A 21,059-nucleotide genomic window follows, 5' to 3' on the forward strand; every position below is an offset into this window, starting at 1 on the left:
AAATGCAAACCCCTTTTCTTAAAACAGACCTACCCTTTTTTTTGTTTTGTTTTTTTTTGTAATATTACCATTTTGGATGACCACACTGACTACACCATTTGGAAAGTTTTGTCAGGCTTAAAAGCTAAACCACGATGTGTACAAATGTCAGGATACCAGACAATGAAAAGGAGCTATATAACTTTAAGGAAAATATAATCAAATCAATGTGAAATAAAGGCTAAAATGGAAAAAATGGGTTAAAAGTGGCAAAAACTGAAGGTAACAAGTGATGAAAAGTTGCTAGTGTGTCAAAAATAGGTTAAACGGGGCATAATAGGAAAAAAGTTGCAAAAATTAGTTAAAAGGCAAAAAACAAGCAAAATTGGTAGAGATGGGCAAAAAGTGGTGAAAAGCAGTTAAAAGTGGCTAAAATGAATTCTAAGTGGCATAATGGGCAAACACCAGCTAAAATTGGTTAAAAGTGGCAAAACGCTTGGTTAAAATAATGACAAGGGTTACAAAGTGGGGAAAGAGGTACAGTAAGTGGCAAAAATGGCCAAGCAGTGGCAAACATTAGTTAATAGTGGAATGATGTGGAAAAATAGGTGAAAACAGTGATGAATATTAGTTAGAAAGTGGCACAAATTAAACATTTTAACATCAGAACCCATTATAGCTTGGCACACTTTTCAGCTACATAATGAAGTAACTGTTAGCCAGGATGCTAACACCAATTCTACTGCTGCAACACACCTGCACTGATGTCAACAATAATTCACAACTGGGGAGGGCCCATTGACTGTTTTTTTAGGGGCCCATACTATTTTGTGGGCAGGCCTGGGTGTGAGAGTGCCTGGTTGTTTGTCTCTGTATGTCAGCCCTGCGGCTGACTATCAACCAGTCCAGGGTGTACCCTGCCTCTCTCCCATTGACAGCTGGGATGGGCTACAGCACTCCTAACCCCAAATGGGATAAGCGGTGTAGAAAATGTATGGACGTTTATCTTCTTTGAAAGACTTCTTCAGTGAATGTGGACATTAGTTAGAGCAGGTGCCACCCAGACTTAACATGTGCTGCAGATTTATCTAGTGAGTTTGCAAACACCACCACTGACTGATTATCACTTATCTTGTGCTTCCAAATAGGCAAAATTTATAAGCTTAAGCATACATTTGCTGAACCCATCAAATCCAGAAAGTCTGATCAATAAAGTGACCCTGAAGACCAAAAAAAAAAAAATAGCTGTAAGATATGCTTTAGAACTCTCATATTTTTACTCAGTGCAGGTATTGCCATGTGTGCAGGCCTTCTGGAAAAACTAATAAAGTGCAACAAATAGATGAATCCCACTGACACAAATATAATGAATGCAAACTATGTTTGATTACAAACATTGGCATAATGACAAAATAACTGGTGGGTGATGCAGTAACCAATCACAGCTGTTATCATGACCATTACATTAGCAGAATACATGTTACATCTAAGATAAATGTCTCTGAGTCACACACTTCTAATCTAAACTGACTACACTCAGCTTGGTTCCTATTTTTCTATTGAGTGATTCATCTTCCCCATACATAATCTTTGTTTGTCCTGATTGTATACAGCCACAGTTACGAGCAACGTCTGAACCCTCTCGGGACAAAGTTGGAGGGAAAAGCAAATCCGTGTTTCCTGAATACTGGGGGCCTGGCTGTAGCTCTGCCTGGTATGTTCATAGGCTTACTTAACTGCAGACGTTGATGGTGTTGTTTATATGCTGCATAGCTCAAGCTGTAGTGTAAATACCCTGTCGAATTTACCATGTTATTTTCAGTTTATTTATAGCTAATAATACTCAGAAGTTTTGGTGACCTTAAAGGACTTAGTTTTACAGTTTTATTGTGACGTTTCTAGGCTACATGTGTATTGTTGATATTTCCCTTAAAGCACAGGAAAAAACACATTCACAGCATTTTTATTTTATTCTTTATAAACACGCTTTCTGTGGTGATTTTGTTCCCTTACTACCACGATTCAGTGCGCTTTTACGCACAGGAGGCCAACAAGGTCATGTGGGTCACATCAGAATTATCCACAGAGCGCACAACAACAGATACGTAAAATCACAAGTTAAATCAAATGAAACATTTATTTCTATGTTTAGCTTTGAAATTACACATGAACAAATAGGTTACCTTTACTAATCTTCTGCGCAAATTGGTCTACCACTGTTACGCGTGTGCGTAAAAGTCTATTTTAAGATGGTAGGCTAATAGGCCTTTTCTTAAAATGACAATTCCCACAACGATTAATATTCATAGAAGTCCATCAAGATTTTTTTTTGTCTAAAGACAGCACCAGTCTATTGAAGAAAAAACGTGACCTAATTAGGAGGACGTTTTGGGCGATGGAGCTCACTGAAACGGCAGATTACTGAAGTCCTGTCAAATCCCAAATTTACACAATACAATCCATCTGTTCAGCCTGCTCCGCGGCGCCATTGTAGCTATGTATAACCCAATCTGTCAGAGCACTGCCTTGCCCCTATAACGACATACCCAAATGTGCGCTGCGCTCAGTATACGTACCCCCTCCTCTCTCTCTCTCTCTCTCTCACACACACACGCACACACACTCCCAGACTCACACATACACACATCCCCATCTCATCCCCGCCCCTCTCCAAAATTTTAGATGAAAGGGCTTTTGGATTTTGGATGACGCTTCGAATCACGTGTTCATAGGAAATACACTCGCTATAATTTTTTTGGAGCTGCCTCGTCCTGCACCGCCGACCATAGTTGTTTTGCCGTCTCCATACAGTGTAGCAGAGGGGTGGAAAGGTAATGTAATGTAATGTACCTTGCCGTGGTCAGTGACGGGTTCACGCCAGTTCACCGGGTTCACTTGAGGAGAGCTCCCACCCCCTGCTCGCCTCCTCTTCTTCTCAAAACGCAACGATCGGAGCTAATCCAAAATAATTCATTTATATATTAATGTCGGATTCCATTTTTCCCACCGACTGTTGAGGTAAGGACTCATCTACTCTTCCAAAACGCGAATACCTCCCATTATCGGTGAGGTGCGATCTCCAAAGTTGTTTGCTGAAATTATGACTCGCTATTGAATATTGAATTTTCATCTGGTGCTGTAGTCAAGGCAGTTTATATGAAGTCGCCAATGTATAAAATGGCGACAGTAGGTGGAGGGGGGGGTGGAGGATTTTTGGGAATATTCATAAGGTTATATAGAGTGCCAGATCGCCTTTGGGAAGTAGGCTCCGAGGCAGTGTGTTGCCCCACAGCCTTGTGAATGGAGTGAAACGGGTTAACTCGTCAGTTTGTTACAGTTACAACAACGGATCCCCCGACTGGCTGAATTTGCGCTCCTTCTCGCGCTATACAATGTGGCGTATCTGCTAATTTTATTGCCCAACGCGCTGTATTTCCCCGCTGTGCTGTAAGTGTGAGTGCTTTTAGTTGCGAAAGACTTCGGAACAAAGTGCTATAGCAGGCTTATTGACTGACATACGAAGCGTCCGAGTCCATAGATGTTCAAACTGCACGCCAAGTATCAATTTTCTTCTATTGATCGCTCACTCTCTCTACACGTTTCTTCCTCCTGCCTGAGCAGAAAGGTAGGCCTATGTCTGTGCACAGGACTCTTTTCTTTCATTTCCTCCTCTTCCTCCTGCCAACATGTGCTGCTGCCCTACTCACACACACGCACGCACGCGCACACAAACAGACACACTGAAACATATACAGTACAGGAAGAAGAGCTGCTCGTTTCAGCTGCTATTTTGCAAACTGTGGATTATCAGCGAGGCATGGCGTTAGAAAATATCAGTTCCCATAAGGTCACATTTTGTAACTGTACATAAATATTGACCCAGCTTTGAATGCCATGTGTCTCCCACTGCCTTTAGGGGAGGGACCTCTTTGCTGACTAATGTTGCCTCTGTGGATCATGTGTGGGTCCATAACACAAGAGACAACCCCATTTTATTCAAGCAGGCAGCGAGACAGGCATGATTCACTGGTAAAATTTGGAACGTGTTTTAATTATTTAACTATGGAAGCTTGTTACATATAATGTAGGTCATGAAATTCACTGTGCAACACTTCAGCCAGAGAGTAGGTGTTTGGACCAAGGCAGGCATCTCCAAGAGTAGAGTACAGCAGACGTTTGTGCACTTAGATGGCTCATTTTTCTGCATGTGTTGATGAGTGGCTAAACAAAGGTAAAGGAGCTCTAGCTGTGCCGATCCGGCACACTGAGCTAACTTGGCCCGGTGAGTTCAGTGTGTGTGGAGTTTTTCACTCCAGCAGTACGCTTACACTTGGGGAATGTCAATTCCCTTTGTGGATCCCTGGGAACGGTCTTCCATCTCCCTTCTCGGAACTGCTCTAATGAGGCCAGGCATATTGCCTTTCATCCCTCACTCCCTGCAATTAGGCACAGCTCACAGTTTTCGTTATGGCCACAGCGGAGTGTTTGTATACACAGACACAATGTAGTGGGCCGAGGCTGCCCACTCCCCTCCACAAAAAGCAACGTCTTTGCATAAGCCACCCCTAATATACCTGGAAAACTGTGCTTTTAAGGATTTGGTGTTCTGTTTTCCGACAGCAGTCAGTGTAGATGATATGTTTGTGTGTGCCTCCCACAGCTCAAAATGAATGCTCCGCCAGAAAATACAGAGGAAGGTCATATGGTCATGATTTGCAGATTTAGCCAACATGGAGTGTATAACATTCCTTGAGTTCAGAGAAGAACATCAACGATCTACTGCCAACCAGATCTATTCTCTGGCTGTTTTTATACAAATAAGCTTTCCTGATAGTCAAATACCTCACAATCCTCAGAGTAATCTCCGGACCACAAGGCAGAGTCCGATTTTTCCCACCAGAAAGGACGCCATTCTACGGATTCGCTTTTATTTGTGTCTCTCATCCTTTTTAATTTCGCTTTTGTCATCTGACCAATTGGGTATCTTAGCCCAGACTGCTAAAAAAGCCTTTCTAAAACAGCATGTTTGCACAGTTCACCCAAAAGAAGTGCCTGTGAAGTGGTGGGGGTAAAAAACCTCTGGGCTGGCGGGGAAAGAGCCCCTGCCACTTTCTCTGTCCCATACAAGAAAGATTTGGTCAGCAGGAGCTGGCATTTGCCAGGCTTTGGCACTTAGAGGAGGCTGTGATGTCAGCCATTTTAGAATGGACAGTACAATGTGCGGTACGCCGCCATCTTTCTTCCTTTTCTTTTTAAGTTGCCAAATGAATGCCTGTAGTCTTGGCTACAGAACTGAAGAACTTTTTCATCAAAAGTGATGTAAAAGGAGGTATGACTCAGATTTTTTTCTTCATGCACCATGGTTTATTTGTCTGTCATTCTTCTGGGCCAGGGATAGAAGGGTTTCGGGGAACAATGTAAGATTTCAACAGTGAGCGCTCACTCTAACACAAAACAGAACCATGCAACAAAGATGCTCCGTCAGACACAGTGCTGTAGGTATGTAGTGTACCGCCACAGTCTCCAGGCCTCTGCACTGATTTAGCAAGACAATAACACTAACAGGGGGTCATTTACAGTTGGTGCAGCTCTGATCATTCTTTCATCAACCTCTGTCGTAAACATTAGAACAGTGGTGCAGGCATTTTTGTGTTTCTACGCCCTGACTGCGAAAAAAAGCTGTTTTTGTCACGGACCTCACCCGAAGTTATCCGAAAGAGACTTAAACCATGAATGCACTTTTCAAAGATGGTGGCGGGGCATGTGGATTAAGTTTGTCCTGCACCGGATGCAGTCTGGGGAATTCAGTGTGTACGCCTGTGTGTGTCTTGAGGTTGGGTGGGTGTGGGCGAGTGACTGTGCTGTGTGTGTGGCGTGGTGGGCAAGGGGAAGAGAGGGGTTGCCATGGCAATGTTAACACATGAGTGGCACCACCGACCGGTCTCCCAGTGGACGAGGCTGCAGTCATGGAGGTAAGGGGGGTGTAGAGTGTAAGGAGGAGGAGAAGGAGGAGGACGAGATGGCTGACAACACCTGCATCTCACACATCCAGACGCTAATAAAACACATATAAGACGCGTGGCATTAGCAGGCCGGGCGCTGAAGACGGCGTGGACTCATGTCTTCTGTCATGACTCTGAATTGTTTTTCAGTCCACGTAAAGCTGAAGCCCGACACTTATTCATGCTGGCAGGCATACAGTGCCATTCATGCACAAAAATGTCCCCCAAACTGAAACCTGTCCACCCTTACTGTCAACAAAAGCCCCACATTGGTATCCTGATGGACAGAGGAGACTCCCAGACTTGCAGGAAACAGAACAATCCCAATCTGACAGTCAGCCATCTAAAGGCTCCCAGCGCTGGATCACGTTTCCCCTATAAATGAGGCGCCATTGTTCCCAATCTCTTCACTGTGCAAGACAGTAATTGCTCTCGGTCTCTGGCTTATATTTGAGTGTCCAGCTGATCCACTCACATGACGTTAATCTATTTAATGGACATTTTGCAGAAAATGTTCCAGCTAAACAGATTTTTTGATCATTCAAATATATCTGTCAGGAGTCCCCGTCCCCCCCTCCTTCGCTGCCTCAAACCCCCGCAGACTTCAGGTCATTTTTTGGCTGATTTATGAAGCAAACTCCCAAGACAGTTTTGGATCCCTGTCAAAGCAAATTACACGCAAAACAAATATTGTCGTAAGAGAGAGAATTTATGCAGATTTTTTTAGCTCCTCCGTGACTGTCGCATCAAGAGACTCCTTTCCAGATACTCTGTTCAAAAGATTTTCAGAAGAGTACAGGTGCTAAATGTTGGGAGGTATGTGTGTGGAAATGTGTGCCTACGAGGTGTCAGCGGGGAGGAATATTGAAACAGCAGAGCCTGTCATCATCATCAGTCATCCTCTCACTTCACTCCCAAATGTCTGAGTTTCGTCTTCCTTTGTCCTTCTTCCTCCTCCAGCCTTCACAGTCTCATTCATCTGACAGGCAGCACCACAAAGACAAAGATCTCAGTTTGTTAATGTCAACTGTAGGTGACCCAACAATCTGGGAGTGTCTGAATCAGTGGACTGTTTTGAATTAAATTTTAATGTTTAGCAAGGACTTTGCCGCCTTGCCTCCTTTCTGCTGGTAGCAGCCTGCTGTAGATTGGGCATGTTTTTTTGTGTTGTAATATTGTAATTACTGCAGCAGTTTATGAGGTGATGAGAGAAGATACATGCTGCTTTCTAGCAGTTGCTTTGGATGCAGCTGTTTACTGTTAAAAGTGTGTTAAATGCAATTAAATATGAATAAAATGTAAATATTGTAATGGGAATGATAGTGTAAAAGCACACACAGGAGGCCAAACAGTAAACCTTAAAGCTGCTGTTTAATCAGGCAGAACCTATAAACCTCATCAGAATTAAAACCTAGCATAATCCCATTTGTTTTGAAACGCTTCTTTCTGAAAAGTTGAATGGTTCAAACGTGATTTTAGTTTGGCGAACAAGGCCTTCGCTGAGCGTGGGTGTTCAGAAATGCCGTCTGAGAGCTTTGCCACTTCTCCCTCGCTTCAGATACGACTCCCTGGGTCCGCAGAGATGAAAAGAGTTTCCTCCCCCTGCTTCACAGAGCCGTTGCCAGTGCGAGGACATACGACACACGGGGGACAGTGATCGTCTGACGGTTGTCTACCTCGCCACTGAAACACAAGGCCTGGCTTTTCAGAGGGAACTATTCAATGGCTCCTTGTCTGGGAAGCCCTTGTCTTGTGTCTGATCGCACGTCTCACTCGCCAGATAAAGCAGCCCATTCTTTTGATAGGTGACCTGATTCTTTATGTAACCTTTCCCAACTTTTGGCTTGTTCTGGCTTTTCTCATGTAGGAAGTAGAGTGTTCTTCCTGGGAGGGGAGCCTCTTTACTAGGCCAGGGTCTGTCTCATCACACACCGACTTTCCCTCACCATGACCAGGTTACCCTCAGCCATCCTGGCAAACAGGGGTCCGTCTTTGGCACACAAAGAGTCACTTCAGCTTGGTTGAAGCGATCCTCACAGAGCACTTCTATAGCACTGTGACATCTCTTGCACAGATGTTTCTGATGATCATGACTAGATTCCTCTGTTGCGTGAAACTGACTTCTAAATCCCTTGTTCAGTGAAACAAACTCAATGAACGCCGTGTCCTCATCAGGGGTTAATCGAGTGTGCTGTCAGAGGATATCATGACCTCTCTGGCGGCAAACATACAGCACATGCCCACGTCTGGATGCAGTGAACCAGGATTACTGCATAAGATGCTGGTGACCTACTTTTTTAGTTGTTTGTTTGTTTTGTTTTGTTTTAGGGTGTTTTTTTCTTTCTGTCCAAAAGCAGCAACCATCAGACGAAATGAAAAAGAGGTAGTCACATGGAGGACGTCACAGTCTGTCAGGGATCAGTGTGTACTTTTGGGCAGTCATTTGAGGGTTTTAATTCTGGAACAGGTTCATCTTTTATTTACCATCCAGCCGGCCATGATGAACATGCACGTGGATGTGGTAAAAGTCTGTAGAAGTGCTTTCACTGTGTAGAAACATGTTGGACAAAGAAAGAATCTGTTGAAAGAATGTGAAATAGTTTCCTTTGTAGCAGACAAAATGCAGAAGAAGATACTGAGGTGTGATGGGTTTCAAGGTAGTTGAATGTGTCCACTGATGCTTATTGTTGAAGGTTTTATTGGATAAAACCTGCAATATAATGATGATAAAATAAGACAGATTTAGCTTCATATCACACAACACATCTCCATCTGAAGAGAGGAAAAAGAGAGTGATGTAGAGGAGAGGGATCTAGCTGCAGACCGTACATCTCTGACAGCTACTGTCACAGTCCGTTCATCTGATACGCTGTATATGTAAGACAGGAAGTGTGGTAATTTGCTGGTACAACATATTTCCAGGTTTTGATTTTCTTTTATTTACCTTTATTCATTAACAAAGTCTGGCAGTTGCATTCATGGAATACCCACATTGCAAACATTACAGACTAAGAAACATTTCATAAATAAAACCGAGCAAAAGATCAGAGGTGTAATCTGGGAGTTGATAATGTTTTATAAGTAGTTACACAAATGGTGGCTCGCTTTAGCTTCATTAGTTCAAGTTAACATTGCTACATTATTAATGTTATTACAAGAGACAGTTTAGCCAAATTAGATTCAGCAGTGTAAGCTTTAGCAACAGTTGCTAAAGCTAATGTAGCTAAGTACAGAAGGTCCCTACATAGCTTATATAGCTGGTTTGTGAGCTTGGCTCTAGCTACGTTAGCCACACAGCTCTGTTATCTGTAGCTAAGTTAGGTTTAAACAGGTGGTGACCTTGTTTTGAGGCCAAAACTCGGGAACTCTGCCCACGTCAATACTTTTTTCTGACTTAGTAGAGTCTTTTAAAAACAGTTAAAAACATACTTGATCAGACAGGCTTATGAATAATCTTATTCACCTTGTCAGCATATTGTATATGACTTTTGCCACTAATTGTTCCTTGTCAGTGTTGGTTCTTATAACATGGTCTATGTGACCCTCTTTATCTTTCCTGTTGTTCTTGTTACATTACTACAGCATATCTTATGTTAGGTTTGTTTCTGCTTTTGTGTTAGGCCTTGTTGATGTAAAGCACCTTCTTATCTCTGTAAAAAGTGCTGTATAAATTAAGTTAACTTACATACTTTAGCAACATGACCTTTAGTAAACATAGCTAAACGTAACCTAGCTACACAGATAACCTAGGTACATAGTTTTCATGGTTGCTAAGCTTAGCTTTGGCCCCTTTAGCTACTTAGCATTGTTAACTATGCTGCTCTGTTATCTTTAGCTAAGTTAGCTTTAGCAACATGGGCTTTAGCAGAAATAGCGAAAGCTAACAGCTTCACAGATAACATGGATATGTAGCTTACATAGATGCTTTGTGAGCTTAGTTTTAGCTCTGTTGGCTATTTAGCCTTGTTACAAAGCTTATAGCGCTACATAAGCTATGCTTGCTGCATTGAATGTTTTCATGGATGATGAGCTTTTTTCCTGTAAGCAGACATTATACTCTGCTTTAATAAACTTTTTCTAATAATCTTTGAAAGTCAGATTTTTAACTTTTAACTTTTGGTATTCTACCCTGACCTTAACGCTTACCCTAACCCTTAAAAGTTTAACTCTTAGAAGTCCACAGGCTGTTTTTGTGGTTTTGTTAATATTTTTCTTTTGACACAGAGGCCCCTCAGAAAACTATGCTCATGTTTAGTATCATTTTTTTCAACACAACCTCAACATTATAAAATGAAAATCTGTTTTTTAACTGTAACTTTCTGTATTAGGTAAAGGACCCCAAAAACATACAAAAGAGAATGAAAAACAGACATTTAAAAATTATGATTTAAAAGGCTAGCCTATATGTATCAAAAATATGAAAGTCATGTCAAGAAAATGTAAACTTACACATAAAATTAATGAAATTACATATGTCAAGCTAAAAATAAATATATTTATGCAGAATACATGTGTATCTGTAGGAGGTTTTTCCCCCACTAATCAATTCCCTAGTTTATCACAACTCACACTTGAGTATACAGTGAACAATATGGCATTTGTTTTGCATTCAAAGACTGTGAGGGATTCCCAAACAGTGGAAATTAAATCTATAAAGATGTATAAATGAGCCAAAATCATGCTAAATGCATAAAAATACATTAATATATATACCAATTTTAGCTGTCCCACTGTAAAATATTTTATAAATACAATTATAAGGTTAATGAAATTATATGGACTGTATTTTTGCAGTATGGATGATCCACAGATAGTAATTTTTTTATTTTTTCTTTTGAAAAATTTACATAAAATGCAGAAATTATGAAAAAAAAATACAAGTGCCACTCTTGTACAGTAAGGACTATGTGTAAAATGAATTTATTATCAAATTCAAATTATCATATTTCCTTTTCTAAGTGTGACATCAAACAAAAACTAAGACAGAGCTTAAAATCACACTTTCCCCACAAAGTGATTGCAGTGCAACATGTGGCTTTGTTTGCATGCTTTCACATGACAAAAACTGCAGGTGTGATCGTGGACTCCTACGATTTAATCTTATTTTATTTTGAAAGTTTTAACGTCCTGGGATATACGGCATCTCAGATGAACAGACTGTGTTAGCGGCTGTCAGAAATGAACGGTCTGCAGCCTGACTGTCTTGATTTACAGAGGCTTTATGTGTTTGTCAAAAGTTTATTCAGCGGGCCTTCAGTGCCCAGCAGTGACTCCATTGTCATATTTTTTTTCTTATCATTTGTTTTCCATACAAGCGCTTTAACATGTAAGAATGACAATAAGAACCAGCTGTTGCTCTAATGAAATACTGAATCGAGCGTATCCATTGTTTTGTTCTAAATCTCTGTTAAATATTTGTGGCTTTGTGAGAGAATATTTCATAATCTGAGAAGAAAGACGAGAAATGTTGACGTCTGCAGGGACAATCCATATCCATCCTTATGGCAGGAGCGTTATAGGAAAAGAAAGCCTGTGGATGTGGTTTGCTAATGGATTTGTGCACTCAGTGATCTGAGTATTGTGTTTGCCTGCATGCACTGGCTGCCATGCTGCTTATTGAACACATGTAGGATTGGCTGGTTTGAGCCGGAAGCTTATGAATGCCAAATGTGTTGGTAGTAACCTCTTCAGACCTTATGAGCCTGTCTGTAACAGTGCTGTTGTTGGCTGACTCATTTTGGTCACTTGATTTTCCCTCTTGACAGTATATTATGCAGTGAAGGTACACTGTAGCCTCTGATGTAAAACATATGGCTCAAATCCAAGAGTGGCAGTCAAATACTTAATCTCAGTCCAGCAAAGTCATTTAACCTTCATATGTCTGTTTTCAATATCAAAGCAAATAGAAACAGAATGGAAAGATCCAGAACATGTTTTACATTTCCAAAATACAGCACACGTCTCCAGCTCTCTGTAATAATTCACTTCATTAAGAATAATACCTGTACTTGGACGACAGTTTTAACAATATTTTCTGCAGACAAACACAAACCTGTGTGCATATTTTTGCATAAATGTGTGCACTGACAATGTGAAACAGCTGTTAAGGTTAGACACATCTAGCGCTCTCAATTTGGAGTGGTGAAGTGCATCCCACTCAATAGATGCAAAATCCCCAAGGTAATCTGCGGACGATATTTATCTACTGATATTAACTGTTTCCTGGGGAGAAGCAGGTGCTACCAGGCAACTCTAAAACTGCTTCGAAAATACCGTCTCATACTTGCACAGTAAAACCAAGCATTAATCTCAGCATGCACCAGCTCTTTTTCAGTACGCTTGAAACTAATGTTAACATAGAAAAAATGATTGTGGACAGATAAAATCAAAAATTAGAAGAACCAGACTCATGGCAGCAGTGAAGAAAAAACAAATATTTCTGAGATTAGGCTGTCATTTCTGGCTCTGTCGACTTTCATGCTCCTTTTTTCTAAATTCATAAGAAGTGACAGCTAGACAGAAGTCTGTAAATCCAAGTAAATAACCAGAACACTGACAGGCTGCATTGATTGAAGGGTGGTGTGTGTTTGTGTGGGTGGTTTTCTGTGTGTGTGACTATTATTGAAAAGGCTTTTGCTTTTCAGAATCTCTTGTTTAAAATTTTTCTCAATACAAAGGAGATAAGAGGAATTTCATTTCAAAAATGAATTATATTCTTTATTACCTCTGCTGCTATTTTTGATATAATAACTCTAGATCCTCTTTACCACTTTCTGTACATTCAGTTGATTTATCATTTAACGGATTCGTCCCCAGCCTGTGGTTCAGGCTTTAGCTCAGAAGGGCACAAGGCTGTGTCTGCTCTGAGGTTGTTAAAATCAGATTTGCATATGTTAACTAAAATCATGAAAACACACTTAGTTGATAGTTTCTACCAGTAGTTCTCTACCGCTCTTGCCTCAGGACCTACCAACAGCTCCTTAATGAGAAATCATGACCCAAATTTCTAATATTTTTCTGCCAATCAGATTTATTTAAAAGAAAACAGCAGTTTGGACCTCAGAAAGTGTAAAACATATGACAAAACTTAGTCAAAATATATCAAAAATGTCAAAAAGCATCTCAAAGTTTTTTTGACACATTCAGAATCAGCTTTATTGGCCAATTATGTTCACAAGGTGTTTGACTCTGTTAGCTTTGCTCTAAGTGTACAGGATTAAACATTGAATACAAAATTGGATAAAAAAGATGAGAAAAAATAAAGATTTAAATTTGTACCAGCTCTTGTTGGGTATTTTATTGGTACACAAGTCCGTGTGCATTGATAGTATGGTTGCAAGATGTGCAAAGGGTGCAAGAATGCTGACAAGACTAATCAGAATAAATATGCAAGGATATGGACAGACATTATTTACTTGAGGTGGATAAGATCATTTAAGATAATTTATATTTATTGGTGTAAACATGCATATGAGGTGAGGCATTTTACCACCGTGAGCTTTCTTGACATACTTGAGTACAATAAATAGATTAACTAGCACAAATGTGTATATGAGGTGAGGCATTTTACCACTGTGAGCTTTCTTGGCATACTTGAGTACAGTAAATAGATTAACTAGCACAAATGTGTATATGAGGTGAGGCATTTCACCAGTGAACTTTCTTGAGCACATCTGGTTCAATAGGCATAAGAAGTTAAAACAAAAAACATTGTGTGTGCGTGCGTGTGGGTGGGTGGGGGCACTTTGTTTTGGGTCTTGGTGTCCTCCCCGAGACAGTTATTTAGAAAATAGATGACACAGTCTGAGTCTCTTTTGGTAATTGTTTGGTTCTTTCGTTTCAATTTTTTAAAATCAATTTTTAGCAAAAAAATGTTTACATCAACATGAACAAAACACCACATCTTAGCACACCCAACAGTCCTCCACCTTAAGTTGTGACTCAAGCAGTCAAGTCTGCTACACCTGATTACAATATCCTGAGAAGGGAGAATAGAACAGAAATAAAAACCAGGCAACAGAGAGTATGTGTCAGACACTGATACATACAGTCCATTTATTTGTATGGAGGGTTTGTCAAAAAATGTCAAAGGATCTCCAACCCTCACTGATTTTCTTTTCAAAATCTCACCATGTGCATCAAATTTATTTTAAGCTTCAGGTTAATTAGCATCCAGTAGGTTATCCTAAAGATAAATGTATGGTTCTGATACAAAAACTGTAGAATGAAAAAGAGGTGGTTATTTAATTTCTCTCTTTTTTAAAAAAATAAAAATTAACATTAAAATCCTAGGCAATTGTCTTTTTCTTGGTCAAAAAAGATGAGCAAACAGTTAACACTGGTTATTTTTTTCTTTTTCATTTTCCTGAACAAGCCTTTAATGACAACTGACAAAATCCCATCATGAGGAGATAACAGGCTTGTTAGTACGGTAGAATGACTACATAGTACCTGACAGCTGATACACTGTTTACAGTATGTTTGAGTATGTAGGAGGGCTTTCAAATTCAATGATTTTTATAGTAATTGAGGTCCATAATTAGGGATTTTTTTTCAATCACAGTTAATTGTAGGCCTCTTTGTCTGTTTCAGCACACTTTGGTTAAGCCACCACAACATCTACCTGCAAGTGGTGCACCTCTGATCTTTCACATCTCGTTTCAGTTTAAAATACTCAGAAAGCTCAATGGACAAGTCAGAAGTTATCCAAAACATGTTCTTTTTTTCGGTGGTTAATTCATGTCAAGATAAAAGCAGATCTGTATCCAAACAGGAAGTCAATAATCCCTGGTTTAACCCTTTATAGGGCACTCATTGACATACTAGAAAATTTCAAATTCATGCACAAGAATATTATTGGTGGACATCCGAATCATTTTTTAAATTTTATCACTTATATATACATATAAATATGCAGTGCTGTGTACAAATATTTTCCCCCTTTCTGATTCCTGATTTGTTTTTTTTTTTGCACATTTATCACACTTAAATGTTTCAGATCATCAAACCAATTTTAATATCTCACAAAGACAACCCAAGTAAATGCAAAATGCAGTTTCTAAATGATGATTTTATTTATCAAGGGGATAAAAATCCTATCTGTGAAATAGTAACCCCCCCCCCCCCTTAAATCATGAGTTAATTGAGATTAACCACAGTTCTTGGAAAGCTGAGTTCAGTTTCACTGGCCACACCCAAGAATCACTTAAATAGAAGCTGTCAGACAAAGTGAAGCAGGCTACAAGATCTCAAAAAGAAATGCATCATGCCACAATCAAAAGAAATTCAGGCACTGCCACAGCTAAAGTGAGGGGGTCCAGATTTAGAGAGGGCCTACTCATACACAACTGCTCCCTCATCCATCATTGGTTCCGCCAAAGGTCTTCCAGTGAGACTAAGTGTGTGTGGGCTTTTTCTACTGTGACTTTATCAATGAAAACAATTAAAATTGATATTATTTTTTGGCAGAAATTTGTCATTTGAATGGGTCCTGGGTGGGGTCTGTTTTTCTTTGCTACAAGTAGAGGAAAAAGGTTTGAAACTGCTGATTTAATGTAATAATTATGGATTATAATCATTCTGAAAAGGCTTTTTAAAGGTGCTTTTTTGTTGGTGCTGTAATTTCTGATGAAACCACCTACACTTATCACACTTTATTACCACCTACACTTAATACCATGTGTGAGGCTAATAGCTTTCCCCTGAATCCTGCTTTCTTTTTTATGTCATGTTTAAACATTTCATGTCTCTAATTTCTGTCAAAGCATGGACCAAAAATCTATCCATATGATTCTGCTTATTATTGCTATTCTGGTGTTCAAAAGCCCCACTGAATACTTCTTTTTTTCTGTGGTTACTAAAATAAAGATGGGCTAAAAGAGTCACATGTGTCTCTTTTTTCTCAACAGGATCCTTGGTGCTGCTAAACTTGTCCATGTGACTGGAGTCCTTAACTGGCAGTGGGCATGAAGCAACACTGTGATATCATAGTGGCTGGTCCATGACACTAAACTTCATTCAACCCTCTCCACTCTCCACCCGCCCTCTGTTTCATCATACTGGACAAGGAACCATTCACTCTCCCATCTACACAAAGCTGCACAATGGCAAGCAAGAGGAAATCCACAGTACCCTGCATGATACCATCAAAATCCAAACATGTGCGTGAGGAAATCATACTGGGCTCACTACCAGAACTCCTACCAACAATCCCAGAAGATAGCATACTCAGCATCTCTGGAGAGGAGTCTGGCCATTTCTCTCACAGCTCCTCCAAATCAGAAGGTGGCATTGAGATGCAGAAAGGAGGTACATACAGCTGTCCAAAGTGCCGTTTCGAGTCCAGAGATCTGAACTACTTTTTGGATCACATGCACAATTGCCATTTAGACTTCAGGGCCCAGCCCACCTTCTACTGCCTGAACTGTGGGGTGTCAGTTGTTCGCTTTGAGGCACTGGCTCTGCATAACGCTAATGCCCACCCGAAGATAATGGAGGGCGTAGTTACTGCCTCCCTAACGGTCAACCAGAGGGATGGGGTGACGACTGTGGAGCAAAGCCTCTTCACGGACAATGGAGAAGAGTATAAAGAATCTGGGATCTCCCTCACCAAAACACCAATTGCAAAGATGATGAAAGCTAAGGGGGAGCACAAAAAGATTGTGGTTTCTCACACTGTTGAGGTACGAAAGATAGACACTGGAAAGGATGTAGACCCCAGCATGCTGACTAATGTGCCTGAACTCCAAAACGGGACTCCCAGTGTTTCTGGAGCCCCAGCTATGCCGAGGACCACTGTCACTCACGTGATTACGACGACAGTGGCCAACCAAGTCTTTCACCAGCACACTCCCTCCCTTTATTCTCCCTCTTCCACCGATTCCAATAAAGACCTTCCAAAGGTTATGATCCCTCTCAGCAGCATCCCTACCTATGATGCCGCTATGGACACCAGCAGCTTTCTCAAGACATCCTTTGGCAAGTTCCCCTACCCGACCAAAGCTGAACTCTGCTACCTAACTGTGGTCTCAGAGTTCCCAGAAGAGCAGATCAAACTGTGGTTTACTGCCCAAAGGCTTAAGCAGGGCATAAGCTGGTCACCTGAAGAGATCGAAGAAGCCAGGAGGAAGATGTTCAATACTGTGTTCCAAGGTGGAGCACCTCAAAAGCATCCTCCTACACAACAGCACGTCAATCACATTGTAACCCACCACACTGTAACTGCCCATCCTGGCTCAAAAGGACCAAACTTTCAGGTGGCCAAAGTACCTTATGGCAGTATAAAAACCAGGCCTGTTGGAGTCCTAACCACACAGGCAAGCTTATCAACCAACCCCAATGTCACTAGGGTCTCGTATTCTACTCCAATTATCCCTCCAAAGTTTCCACCTGCAATCAGAAAGGTACTGACCAAGAATACTCAACCCACTGTGGAGCCAGACAAGAGCAATGGCCTCAGCCTGGAAATGGCTGGAAGCAGCGGTTGTGTCAGTAGCACCAGCAGCAGTCGAAGCAGCAGTAGCAGTAGTTGCAGTAGTAGCAGCAGCATCAGCAGCTATTCCAGCAGTAATAATGGCGGTGAGATGATCACCAGGAAAGTGGTTCAAAGCAGCAGCCCAATCAACAGCATCAACAGCATGGCCACTTGCTCTACAAACATTAGCAATCATGAGGAGCACTGTGTTGCTGACACCAATGGAAGACCAAATGGCAAAAGCAACAGTTCACCAATTGGGTTGGAAGGTTTGAACAGTACCAAGAGTCAAGTGATCATTGATAACACCAGCAAATTCAACATACCCTGTAACAGTCACAACAGCAGCATAACCAGTCCACGAGAGCAGACCCATGCCACAAAGAGTGAGGATGAACACAACAACTACACCCACAAGACCAACAACAGCAGTATTAGCAATGAGTACCCCAGTACTACCTGTAATGACAGTATCCCTTACCTGAACCATGCCAGCAAATCCCCAACTGAAAGCACCAGCACCACTGTCATTACAAAAAGCAGCTCATCCACTTTAGAAGAGGGCAAAGGCAACAAGGACTTTCCCATGAAAGGTATGTCGATCTTACAACAACTTATCAAAGAGGAGGACCCATATGCAAGGGACAGAGGCTGTCCAGAACTAAAAGTTGACCCCATCAAGATCAGTTTCAAGAGGATGAAGATGAATGAATCAGAGACTACATCTGAGATTGTACCTGAAGAACACAAAGCCGATAGCACTGAGGTGTCTGCTTCTCAGCAATCTTTCTCACCCCCCTGGGGTAACAAGACTCCCCAGCAGCTGCACATCCTGCGACAGGTTTTCTCCAACACCCGCTGGCCAAGCAGTCAGCAGTACGAGGACTTGAGTGTCCAGACAGGCCTTCCTAAGTCCGAAGTGGTGCGCTGGTTCAGCGATAGCCGGTACAGCCACAAGAACGGGCAGCTGAAGTGGCTGGAGAACTATCAGCGAGCACCTACAGAGTCAGAGGAAGTAAGGTCCCATGGAGATGCTGAAGCTGAGTCAAAGGACTCCCCAGTGGCAAAGAAGAAACTCGTTGAGAAAGACATGAACAAGCACCTTGAAGGAGAAGAAGGACTTAACTCAGGGCAGCGGGTCGTGTGGCAGGATTCATACTCACCGCTGCTGGGTCTGATGGGCTCTGAGGGAAATGGAGACCAAGGGCATGCTGAGAATTCAGCGCAGCCAGGAGCCCTGCAAGATCCATGGTCAGAGAGAGCAGAGGACCATCAGCAGCCAGAGGCCAGTCAGTCACTTATTGAACAGCAGGCTGATGCCAATCAGGCAAGGTACTTGTGTTATAATGCTTGATGTTATAAAGTGTTAGTGAAGTACCCAAGTTAAAATAAACTTATCCCCTGTGCCTTGAGATACTCTGCAAGCTAGGGTTGGTTATCAATCAAGACGACAGAAACACTGTAAGCAAGGCAGAATGATAAAAGCATGACAGCTTGTTTGTTGTCATTGCTCTGTGATGTACAGTAAAAAGGAGGCAGGAGAAGTGAGTACAGGTACTCGTGCTGAGTAGCTTATTCACACAATCAAAGGTCCATGTCTAAGAAGCTATTTTTAGACAAGTAGAAGTCTGGGTTGTTGAATTATAGATTTAGAACACACGCTAATATATGTGAATAAATCATGATCATTGTCTTTGGTGAGAGGGATTTCGATGAGCCATGTAAATATGTACATAGGCGTCTGTTTACAATACCCTTACCTAAAGTATCTCACTTGTGCAGCTGTAACACCCTTCAGCAGGAACTGCCTGATCACTTGACCACACAGTGTGCATGTTGTGATTGCTTCTTTGTGTTTGCGTGTTGCTGATAGGGATCGCCTTAGGATGGAGCTGCTGGAGGTGTGATCAAGCAGGCCCAATCTCGCCAGAGGAAAGTGATGATTTAAGGCTGGTTTACTCCCCTGGCCGTGGTCTGAAAAGAGTGTTCATAATGACAGCAGATGTGATTGTAGCTGGACCGTTGGACTCTGACTGTAACTGTGAATACCCCCCACCCCTCCTCCTTCTCTGCGTCGCCTCCTCCTCCTCCTCCTCTTCCATCTGCCATCACTTCCTGCCATCGTCAAAAGAAAGAACTTCTCACCTTTGAGTCCTGTGATGTTTAAGCCTTTCATGCTTCTTTGTGGTTGTGTGGGGAGGGTGCACAATGAGGTCAGTAAGAGGGATCAAAGAAAAGAAAAAGACGCACACTGACTGGAAAACTGACTTGAATGAGCGAAGATAGGATGGGATAGGATAGGGCTGAGGGATATTGTTTTTGGGTCAGAGGGAGAAATATAAATATATGATTGAAACTGCACTATAAAAGAGGGTTTGTACTGACTGGACATACAAAAGATGTGTCGAGGAAATGTTATTGTTGGCTTTGTGATATTTTTTACTTTTTTAGCAACCAGTACTTCAGCACTGCCTTGAATTTTACTTTTTCCGTTTTATGGGTTTTTCAATTCTATTTACTCTTCTATAGTCACTGTAAGTCCAGATGCAATCAGACATGGTTTATTTAGATCTGTATTAATGTTGGTGATCACTTTGCAGTTCAGCTACACGCAAGAGACTATATACAATGCACTAATGAAGACAGCAATGCTAAAAGTCACACTGCCCCACAGCAAAGGTATTGACAGCCCTGTCAAGATCAATACACTACACTGCCCTGCAAACTGAACAGAGAGAAGCCTGTCACGCTAACGTTGCCTTACTCAGCTCTGTCCATGTGTTTATATGACCTATCTGTCCATCACCTTGCTTTCCAGCTACTGTGCTGTCCTTAAAAAAAAAAGAAAAAAAAAACATGCCAGTGCATCAATGGTCACTGTTCGTCAATATCTGTGAAAAAAAAAATCTTGTGCTGCTTTCTGTACACTTGGAGATGTTCAACTTTAAGCTGTAATTGTATCAAATATTATTACTGGCAAAATGTTTAAAACAAAATTATCAATTTGATCCCTAGACACTGACAGAGTGAGATATTGTGCTAGCTAGAGAGCCAAATGAGGAGATATTTGCCCTCCTCTGAATTTTGTTGTGTTTATATAAACATACAGTCACTACATGAATCCTATTAAGCTGCATCTTTGTCAAGCTGCTAATAGCTAAGAACGGTGCTATACCATCCAAAGTGAAATTGGAGGTTGATCTCCTACCAGCAGTGTATGCACTTGTGTCGAATGTTACAAATTTATTTTGGTTCGCGATTAATGGAATCTGGACTTACGGTGTTATGATCACGTAAAAAACTTTTATGAAATAGTCTGATCATAAAGCACTGTTGTATCATCCTTTCTACACTTCTGAATCTTTACAGAATAAACTGAATACACACCAAGCAGCGTTTCTCTCCTTATTTGAAAAGCACTCTGCACAATGAGAAGGAAACAAATTGTACCAGGGATACCAATCAATTTATTCAGTGATGAATTCTGAAGTGCTGTGCAATGCACCAGGGTTGGATCAGAGCTTACAACCCCACCTGCTGGTGAGCAACTGGTAGTACAATCAGTTCTGTGGGCAGTATTATAGTGAACGTGTTGCAGGCATTTG

At 41.3% G+C, this 21,059-nt stretch overlaps 1 protein-coding gene across 3 annotated transcripts; it reads left to right on the plus strand.

Moving 5' to 3' along the window:
- Positions 1 to 2,683: 2,683 nt before the first annotated feature.
- Positions 2,684 to 20,834, plus strand: si:ch211-232b12.5 (zinc fingers and homeoboxes protein 3). 3 transcript variants are annotated; one of them, XM_041781697.1, is made up of 3 exons: positions 2,684 to 2,997; positions 15,890 to 18,786; positions 19,328 to 20,834. In XM_041781697.1, exons 2-3 carry the CDS (start codon positions 16,085 to 16,087, stop codon positions 19,359 to 19,361), a joined length of 2,736 nt encoding a protein of 911 aa, XP_041637631.1. In that variant the 5' UTR covers positions 2,684 to 2,997; positions 15,890 to 16,084; the 3' UTR covers positions 19,362 to 20,834. The 3 variants fall into 3 exon arrangements, with proteins under 3 accessions (XP_041637631.1, XP_041637650.1, XP_041637642.1); XM_041781716.1 differs by having other exon boundaries at positions 2,685 to 2,810; XM_041781708.1 differs by lacking the exon at positions 2,684 to 2,997 and adding an exon at positions 3,038 to 3,604.
- The last annotated feature ends 225 nt before the right edge of the window (positions 20,835 to 21,059 follow it).

Source organism: Cheilinus undulatus, linkage group 3 (genome assembly GCF_018320785.1).
Source record: "Cheilinus undulatus linkage group 3, ASM1832078v1, whole genome shotgun sequence".
NCBI lineage: Eukaryota > Metazoa > Chordata > Actinopteri > Labriformes > Labridae > Cheilinus > Cheilinus undulatus.

What these genes read in the sequence shown, in the direction of transcription:
- si:ch211-232b12.5 (XM_041781697.1), top strand. Translation starts at nt 16,085, where the DNA reads ATGGCAAGCAAGAGGAAATCCACAGTACCCTGCATGATACCATCAAAA. An exon ending in GCTGATGCCAATCAGGCAAG is followed by an intron (nt 18,787 to 19,327) that starts GTACTTGTGTTA and finishes TGTTGCTGATAG; the next exon opens with GGATCGCCTTAGGATGGAGC.